Source organism: Pygocentrus nattereri, chromosome 6 (assembly GCF_015220715.1).
Source record: "Pygocentrus nattereri isolate fPygNat1 chromosome 6, fPygNat1.pri, whole genome shotgun sequence".
NCBI classification, from domain to species: domain Eukaryota; kingdom Metazoa; phylum Chordata; class Actinopteri; order Characiformes; family Serrasalmidae; genus Pygocentrus; species Pygocentrus nattereri.
Window position 1 is genome coordinate 23327584 of NC_051216.1, and position 9969 is coordinate 23337552.

The window sequence follows — 9969 nt, forward strand, 5'->3', positions numbered from 1 at the left end:
ATGTTAAAAACTGACTTCGTAGCTCAGTGTGCTCAAATCTTACAAATCGTAAAATGAAACTCATTTTAAACCAGAGGCAGAAAATGCTCATTTTTATTCAACCAGCCTGATGTGGCAAGCTATGTCATATATGTGCCAGCTAACCTTAATGAGTGATGATGCCTAGTGGAGTAAGTGTTTATGTAGGTCTGTGTCAGTTGTCATGAAGGACTTTACATAAGAGTCATGTAGCCTTACAAACACCGCTCTACACTAGTGCTACCTTACTTTCTTTCTTTTATACTTGATAATGTGTTTACAAATCTAATTGAAAACAGTACTTGTCATCCTCAAGAAAGAATGCCCATTTCTTTCTTTCTTCTTTAGGATCTGAATGTAGATGAGTTTGAAGAGATGTTTAAGACAAGAGCTCAGGGCCCTGCTATCGACGTCACATCCAGCAAGCAGAAGATCATCCAGAAAGGTCCTAATAAAATCTCCTTACTGGATGCTAACAGGGCCAAAAACCTGGCCATCACGCTCCGGAAAGTAGGCAAGACTCCAGAGGAGATCTGCAGAGCCATTCAGATGTAAGTGGTTTCTTAATCCAGGGTTACAGTTATTCTTCATCTGTATGAATGAACAAGAGTTAGTGCCCAGTGGTTTTTATCTGTGTGTGTTTTATGAATGTGCTTTATGTGTTTTATGAATGTCAGTATGAATCACTCAGAAATGCATCAATAACTGTGACAATAAAAATTGGCCTTCATATCATTTAGCTTTTTTTGTTCTTTGTGTGTCTCTTGCTTTGCCTCTTTCAGATTTGACTTGCGGACCTTGCCAGTTGACTTTGTAGAGTGTCTGATGCGCTTTATCCCGACGGAGCCTGAAGTGAAGTTGTTGCGCCAGTATGAGAAAGAGAGGAAGCCACTAGAGAGCCTCACAGACGAGGACCGCTTCATGATGCAGTTCAGCAAAATCGAGCGCCTCATGCAGAAGATGACCATCATGGCCTTTGTGGGCAACTTCTGCGAGAGTGTGCAAATGCTCACACCGGTACATAGTACAGACAGAGTGCTTTGCTTTTTAAAAACCTTGCTTTTGCTTTTTTACCCTATGCTTTTTCTATTTCTTTTGTTTGTTCACTTTTTCCTTGTTGTTTCTGCATTTTGCAACTCATTTTCTATGATATGATATGATTTCTGATGCCTGTAGCTTGTAATTCTTTTATGATAAATTTAATTTTTTATGACGATTATCAGATTCTCTGCTTGATATCAATGAATTTTTTTCCTCCTTTTGACGCAACAGCAACTACATGCCATCATTGCAGCATCTGTGTCTATCAAGTCTTCACAGAAACTCAAGAAAATCCTGGAGGTTAGTGTGCCTTGGTGTTTTTTTTTGTGACCATGCGCCGTTTTAAAACATTACTAATGCTTCACTGACTTGAACTTTTTTTCTATTTTTCGCTCAGATTATTTTGGCTCTTGGGAACTACATGAACAGCAGTAAAAGAGGAGCAGTGTATGGCTTCAAACTTCAGAGTTTAGACTTGGTAAGACTGAGTTACTTAAGTTGCGCTCATGAAATCCTTATATCAGAATTGCACTGACCTCATTTTGTCTCTTTCAGTTATTAGACACTAAATCCACAGACCGGAAGATAACCCTGCTGCACTACATTGCGAACGTAGTAAAGGAAAAGTACCAGCAGGTGTCACTCTTCTATAATGAGCTCCATTATGTGGAGAAGGCTGCTGCAGGTACAGTAAATAGATCTGACAATAAAAAAAACTTTAGATGATCAAAGTTTAAAGCACTTAATTGTGAGGTTTTTTTTTTTTAAAATCATTATTTGTCTGTTTATCATTTTAAGGCAGAGCTTATGAAAAGCATGTCTAATCCTGCAAAATGATAGTTTTCTCTTTCTGACCACACTGTGTGTATGAGACTATGAGATCTCTCTGTGTTGTAGTTTCTCTGGAGAATGTGTTGCTGGATGTGAAGGAGCTCCAGAGAGGGATGGATCTGACTAAGAGAGAGTACAGTATGCATGGCCACAATACACTCCTGAAAGACTTCATACAGCACAATGAGAGCAAGCTCAAAAAATTACAGGAGGATGCCAAGATTGCACAGGTACTTACCATTTGTCTGTGAAAGCCCCAGGGTTTCCCATTTATTGGTTCTGTGCATTGGCAAACACTCAAACACTCAGAGTTGAGTTTTTCTCTACAGTGATATTACTGATGTTCTCCTTTAGGATGCCTTTGATGAGGCAGTGAAGTTCTTTGGGGAGAGTTCCAAAACCATGCCCCCGTCAGTGTTCTTCCCAGTGTTTGTGCGCTTTGTGAAGGCATACAGGGTAATGCAGCCAATCACACATCTCCTACATCACTGCCTTTATATATCTAGTATATACCATATGCAATTATGTATCTGTCTATAAATCATAGTCTTATGCAATTTTTTTCTTATTCAGTGTATTTTAATGCACAGTTACACTAAAACACTAAGGATAAATTGTGGCCTCTGCAAAATTTATGGCATATTTTATATTTTGTTTTGTTACTTTCCAATATGTTAGCCTTAGCAAAACCACACTAATATTACACTAAATATTGCAGAAAAATTCCTCATTTAAGTTTAAGAATTCCTAATTTAAGAATTTAACCAGGGGTGTTTAAACTTTTATTTTTTTTATATCTAACCACTAATAAAACTCAATGGTTGTTCAGCACTGCAGATCATCTGCCATTCCTTCTTTGTTTTCTTCTTTCTTACTATCTTTTGTTCATTCCCTCAGCAAGCAGAGGAGGAAAACGAGCAGAGAAAGAGGCAGGAGCAGATGATGATGGAAAAACTGTTAGAGCAGGAGGCCATGATGGGGCAGGAAGATCAAAAGGTAAAACATACATTGCTTATGTGTGTAAAATTTAAGGGGGTAGTGATGATACAATATTGAAATATTAGGGGTGGAAAAAGGTAGAAACAGTGGAACGATTTGAAAATTGTGATTTGCTGCCATCTGGCTGAATCCTATCTATCTTTGGACAGTTTATAACTCAGTTGCACCGTTTAGTAAGATCGCTCTTTTTTAACATAAACAAGGTACTTTGTGGTGTTTTGTATTTAAAAATAACCTGAAATTGAAATTGTCATGAAACAATGTCTGATTTTTGATTGTCACCATGCATCGGCAAAAATGATACCAACATTTCACTTCACACTCCCAACACCCCTACCTGTCACTACATGCAAAATGCTGAGCTATCTTAGAAAACTTCCGATACCACGTTTCACTCAGAAAAATGTCAATGCTAAAGATGAATTCTGAATTACTTTTAAAAAAATATATATTTTTCCAACACAGACCAATCTGTGTAGTGTATAATTAAGAGGTCTGTCGAATCCAGACATTTGTAACACATAAAATATTGAAAATTGAATCAAATCAAATCAAGACGGTTAAATAAAAAATGTTTGATGTTACACCTTTTCTATAAATGTGCTATATGAATGCCCTCTAGCTTCTGGCCTAGTTATAGAAAAGTAGCTGGATGGTATACAAACCCAGCCCTGCAGTTAATCACCACCTTGCTTAAGGGTTTTTTTTTTTTTGACATCTGAAAACAGATGCACTGTTCTCCACAGGTTCTGCACAGAAACATATAATTCCTACTTTACACATGGAGACGTCAGAGAGCAGAGTTCTGCTTAAGTTTTACTGTTCCTCTCTGATTCAGCTCTTTTTTGTGTGCCTATGTCTTCAGTCTCCTTCTCATAAGAATAAACGGCAGCAGCAGGAGTTGATAGCTGAATTGAGGAAGAAGCAGGTGAAGGACAGTCGACATGTTTACGAGGGGAAGGACGGAGCTATCGAGGACATTATTACGGGTAACATGCACCTTCTTGTTTATACACATACATACACTCAAGCACACATTCACACTGTTAACAACATCCAAGAAACATCTGCGCCTCAGTGCACAGACATGAAACACACACACTCCTCATATCGTCCGGCAGAAAAGGATTTTGCTGGGATTGGCTGAAGAGCTCTAGGCCAGCATGCGTGCAGAAGTCTTGCTTTGAAATAGTGACCCTGTTTAACTTAAAGCACTAACCAATGTCTAGCCATCAATGACTAAACTGAAGCTTTTAGAATAAGAGCCTTGTTAAAATAACTTGCTGATAACTCTAATCCAATGCAGTAATTACACAGAAAATGGGTGCTAAATAACGTGTCAATAGCTACTATCAAATAGTAGATCAATTAACTGATGTGTAATTGTCCTGCTTTATTGAGAAACATCCCTCTGCCTGTAGGCATTAAGAAAGTGCAGTTTCTGAACTGAGCCTCTGTGGGAGGCCTTGTGTTACACAGCCAACCAGCCATGCATGGTTGAGGTGTTGCAATAGCACACAACATATCAGTAATACGACAAATTTTCTTGACCTGACAAGCTTGAGCATATGATGAATAGAAGTGGAATGTTGGCTGCAATAAGCTTTTATGTTGCTCTCTTACAGCAGGATTAGCTTTTGCCTTAGGACCAGCCATAGCCGACAGTAGGACATGCTAATAACTAGGGGTGGGAATCTCTAGGCACCTCACGATTTGATTTAGTTTTTAAAGAGATTCTTCATGCATGTTGATGTTTTATTCCTCTCTAAAACTAGCATTGACTATATCATTTATCGTATATAATATCCTGTACCACAGCTTTACATCCCTTAGCCCCAACAGCATTTTAAACAGCCTGCCCTCAAGTATCTGCCCCAGAGCAGTAGTTTGTTTAATGTCCTTCCTACCTTCAAGCTACATCATAAGCAGGAAGGTTTAGTAGTCTCTAAACCAGAAAATCTCACTCTAGAGACTATTATGGAAGGCAAGTAGATGTGTTTGCTACAGGAAGCAGTGGCTAAATTTTTCATTTTAGCTAGTGTCCCTTTAGCATAGGCCTTTGGAAGCATATATCTTTGTTTCACCATCTAATAAGCATAAGCTAAAAAAAAAAAATGAAATTCAGATTGACTTCGTGAGTTTGTAAAATTTGTCCAAGACGGAATCGTGATGCGTTCTTATTCCCACTCCTTCTAATAACCCATTAGACTGTATTGACTGTGCTGTGCTGCTGTAGATGCAGTAGCTGTGCTAACGTGCTAGCTGCTGTGCTGGCTGGTTAACTGTGTTTGTGTTTTGTCTATGTGTGTCTGTGTGTGGGTGTTTTGTCTGGATGCAGTGCTGAAGACTGTGCCCTTTACCGCGCGCACTGCCAAACGGGGCTCGCGCTTCTTCAATGAGGAGCTCCATTATTAAAGTTTAGGCTCTCTATTAAAGGTTGCTGGAAAGAGCGTGCGCTCTCTTTCCTTTTTCTCTTGTTTTATTCACCGTGTGCACCCCTTCACACCTCACATCTTTATTTATTTTGGGTGGGAATAAGGCTTCTTTTCCTTCCCTTGAGCATCACTCATGCACTCACCCACTCCTTTGGATATGGTCCGAGCATATGTGTGTGTGATGTCATGTGGGTGTGTCCATATCACCACTGCCCTCCCCCCCCCCCCTACCAAAATCCCTGCATGAAGACGGTTGGTTGGGAGTTTAAGAGAATGATGTTGTCAATCACCATTTCCTCTGCATGGAGTGTCTTCGAGAATCCATATCCATCAGCGTAACATAACCAGCACCACCAGTCAGAGCAAATGTAATGTCACAGTGAGCCAATGATGCCACAGAACTAAAGCTAGAGTCAGGAAAATAAGAGCCATGTTATAAAGAGGCTTTAGAAATCTCTGAAAGTTTCCTATTGCAGTTTCAGTGCCAGCATGGTTGTCTCTGACCTTTAGAATCACATTTCTTCATTTGCGGTTATTCCACCGCGAGGATGAAGTTAAATACAGGCTGGAAGTGTGTTAAATCTCTGTGCTGAGAGCGCCCCCTGCTGTATGAACAGAGCTGAGGAATTGTTTAAAAAAAAAAGAGTGCCTTCAAAAAATGAACAAAAATTATGAGGGGGAAAGTAAACCGTAAATTTCCTCGGTCACATAATAGAATTTCATTATAATTTAATTTATTTTTAAAATTTGATCTTGGACTGAGTTTAAATGCATTTCTTAAGGCATTATTGGCTTTGAATGTGCCATTGTGACTTGCTTGAATGTTCATCTGCCCATGGTAATATGTGTTTGATATCTTTGCTGTTGTTTTTTGCATTGTTTGCATGATGATGACTTCTTCCATCGTTCCGTTCATTCATTCGCTTTGCTGTTTATTTCTGGTGCCATTTCTCCTCTTGGCAGAGTTTGGATTGTGGCACTTGCTCTGTCCCAGCTGGCTTTGTTGGGGTCTTGTTAAGGCAAGACACTACAGGTTGAATAGGGTACATCTTCTAAAATAATTGAATTTTTATGATTACAGTTTAAAAACAGACAATATCAATGCAATTCAACCAAAGAATGATTGACTGACTGGATTTAAAGATTTGCTGGACTAAAATAATCATTTCTGCCTGTAGTGTCTTGCCTTGTGACCTGTTGCATGAAGCATGAAAAAAGGTTCATTGTTCGCATCTTGCCTTACACTCAGTTGTTCCTTCGACATTAAATTCTCTGCTTCCATCATAAATACACTCCACATCTGGCTGCATGCATTTCACCTTATTAGCCAACACTAATCTTTAAAGATCGCAAGATGTGCATCCTTGTTTTCTACATGCTCACCAACACTTACTGTTTTACACGTTTTTTTTCCCCCCTTTCATTTAGACATCTTCATGCGTAGTTGGGTGTTTGCTTTATAGTGTGTTGCTGGAGGTCAATGTGCAAAGCAGCTTGAGTGTTTGGGACAGTTAAAGCAGTTCTGCTTTGGTTTGCTCAGTGAATGCTTGTGCTCTGTTTAGCCTTTAGTTCTTCTTACTTCTTCTCCTACTTAACAATGATTCTGCCTGACCTTGCAACTTTGCCCTGTGACCTCTGACCCCTGGGCATCTTGGCATGCTTTGCAGTGTCAGCCTTTTGGATTGACTTCTCTGTCTGGTCACCTCTACTTTATTTTAACCTTCGTTTTTGTCTCCTCTCCTCTCAGCCTTAAAGAAGAATAATATTACTAAATTTCCCAATGTGCACTCGAGGGTAAGGAACTCGTCCAGTAGCACCCCAGTGGTGATGGATGGTACTCAAACCTGGCAAGCATCTCTTTCTATTTATCCCTCTTTTTTTTTACCTAACAGACATGTATATATTCTATTTTAATACCTGTTATCATACTGATATCTCCCTTTCTCTCCTTGTCCATCATTTCTAAAAAAAACATCAGGGCTATTTAAGTTTGACTGCTGGGCTGACGAGAGTCTGCAGGTACTTGTTCCAGCATCATCTGGATCAGTCTGTGCTGAATTAGATTTTCCTTTGTTAGTCCTTTAGTTCTGATAGATGGCACAGTCTTGGCATTGGAACACGTACCTCAGAAACGCTACCCTTAGTTGAATAGCCCTGCTAGTGTGTTCATCATAATGCATGTGTGGAGTATAACCAGGACTAACGTAGAATAGATTCTACATTTAATGTAGCCTTGAGTAGTTGATCTTACAGATGGGCATAAGCTTAAAGAGGTCCACCTCTTTAAAGGGTGTGGTCAGCAGTGCTTTTAGAGTTTTCCTAGTGAAGTGTTTTGAGTGACATTTACAGAGGAGACACACCAAATTTTACATTTCTCTTGATAAGAGAAGTAATAAAAATAAAAAAACAAACAAAAAAAAATGAAACAGATCAAACCCCTTCCAAGTAATTGTCTATGAAGCTCAAGCTGCCTTGTCCGATTGGCTCCCAGCACACAGCATCAACGGGAAGCCTTTGACAGCATTTGACACGTCTTTCATCTTATGCCTCCACCAGATCTAAGAAACCAGCCTTACAGGCGCGCTGACGCAGTGAGGAGGAGTGTCCGGAGACGCTTCGATGATCAGAACTTGCGGCCAATCAACAATGCAGAGGTGGTCATGTAACAAGGGCAGAGTGGATGTGATTGGATGGGATGGGGGAGTGGAACGAGGGGCTTTCAGCCTCTCTGTGAAAAGGACTGATGAAAGATTTGAAAGACAGAGAAAGTTGCTGTGAAAGGTCAATCTACTTTTGACAAGCCAAGTGCCTGAATTTATCATTGTATGATCAGCTGTTTGTGTTTTTATGTTTTCATATGTGGTTTTACTTAAAACAATATGACTTGACCTGGCTTTCCCATTCAAAAACTGGACAAATGGATATGTTCTAAACTGTTCTGTACTCTGAAGAGTAATGATATATGGGAAGTGTTCCCTAGATGTTTACAGTGCATACTCATTTATATACTATGAAAATCCATAGTAACTTCTGACATTCCAGTGCTCATTGCCATTACTTTGACTGCACACCGTGGTTCGAAACCCCTTTTGTAATCTCTTAACAAGGGCTAAGCGTATTCTTAAAGATTACAGGCATGTTGAACTGTTGCAAATCTAAGAGAATGCTGGCAGAAAATCGTAGCATATTTTAATCACACATGACCACAACTTTTAATGGATAGAGAAGTATGGAAGGGTTGTGTAAAGTAGATGGTAGTAGGGTAATGTGAATTGTATATATCCTAAGCATTAACATCTCCAGTCATCAGCGTTAGCGGACCAAGTACGAAAATCATCTCACCTCACGCTCGAGTGAAAGCATGACAAGCTTGCATTTAGTCCCAAGGCAGGCAGGATGTGGACCTTCTCAAAGCTGTAACCCAGTTACTAACTGTGCCCGAGTGCCACTCAAGTCAGCTTGACTTGGTGAATGGCTGAACTGAATTCTGCAGTAATATACAGCCTCAGCAGATGGCATTCCATTGAGAGTGTTGAATGATAGCAGTTTGAGAACAACTACAGTGTATACCAAAGAATACAACCAGCAAGAACGGCACCTCAACAGTACCTGATGCATTTATCATGAAAACTGGACTCCATTTCCTAAACTGTACTATTGACTAATAAAGAGGCTCTTGCACCTTCAGTAACTACACGTTTGAGATACAGTATTTAACCACTAAAGTACAACTCACTGCATTTGGCTCATGTAGTCCACTCAACTGAGTGCCACTTCTCTTTAGCATCTAGCTCTATGTAAGGTAAAACATCAACAGAAAAGAATTTGGGAAAAGAATTGTACAGATTTTGCTACAAAATTCTTGCTTTTTTTTTTTTTTTTTTTTTACTACTTAACCTTTATTATCACAAGGTTAATATTGTACATATTGTTTAAAACTGCTTAAAATGAAGATTTCAGCATCCTGTTACACCATTTGAATGTTATTTTAACTTATAGTTTTTCCATTTTGTATATTTAATTAAAGTAAATCATGAATCTGGCATATCTCCTATGTAGCTGAGGGCTCCAATTTTACGCTTGCCTGAAATTATTAAGGCATTAGAATAACTGACCCAATCTGACACCTAAGTACATGTAATGCATTGCTAGCTAATACGGGCATGTCTGTATTATCTCCTGTCTTTTATCCATTCCATTCCACTTACAGAACTGAATCAAACTGGCATGTGTTTGTCATTTTCTTTCTAATCAGAACTGTACCTTTAGGCATTGTATGTTTATGGCAGAACTTTGATTTTAATAAGTTTTGTTAGCTCCACTGTTTGTTGATGCCAATGATTAAATAAACTATTACATTACTATAACTTTGCTTCATAGCAATCGTTGTGACACTGCTAAACAGAGCTGCAACTAACGATTATTTTCATTGTCGATTAATCTGTTCTCTCAATTAATTAGTTGTTTGGTCCATGTCAAAAAACTGTGAGAAAAAAAAAGTCAGTGTTTTCCAAAGCCCAAGATTCTCAAATGACTTTTGTCTACGCCATAAAAGATATTCAGTTTGGTGTCACAGAGGAGTAAAGAAACAAGAATATAAAATTTAAGAATTACTCAAGCGCTTACCAAAATAATTGGTGATTAA

The 9969-nt window shown here is 39.0% G+C and overlaps 1 protein-coding gene across 8 annotated transcripts in view; it reads left to right on the forward strand.

Annotated features, from left to right (window-relative positions):
- fmnl2a (formin-like 2a) overlaps positions 1–9691 on the forward strand; it is a 78923-nt gene extending 69232 nt beyond the window's left edge. For 2 of the 8 annotated variants that reach the window (XM_017692411.2, XM_037539676.1), the window contains 12 exons: positions 367–569; positions 801–1035; positions 1291–1359; positions 1457–1537; positions 1615–1744; positions 1957–2120; positions 2245–2346; positions 2788–2886; positions 3755–3878; positions 7072–7171; positions 7303–7343; positions 7881–8016. In XM_017692411.2, coding sequence (XP_017547900.1) covers positions 367–569; positions 801–1035; positions 1291–1359; positions 1457–1537; positions 1615–1744; positions 1957–2120; positions 2245–2346; positions 2788–2886; positions 3755–3878; positions 7072–7171; positions 7303–7312 — 1317 coding nt within the window. In that variant the 3' untranslated portion in view covers positions 7313–7343; positions 7881–8016. Of the gene's footprint in view, positions 1–366; positions 570–800; positions 1036–1290; positions 1360–1456; positions 1538–1614; positions 1745–1956; positions 2121–2244; positions 2347–2787; positions 2887–3754; positions 3879–5227; positions 5326–7071; positions 7172–7302; positions 7344–7880 lie in introns of those variants that run through there. The other 6 variants (XM_017692414.2, XM_017692416.2, XM_017692412.2 and 3 more) reach the window with 5 other exon arrangements.
- The last annotated feature ends 278 nt before the right edge of the window (positions 9692–9969 follow it).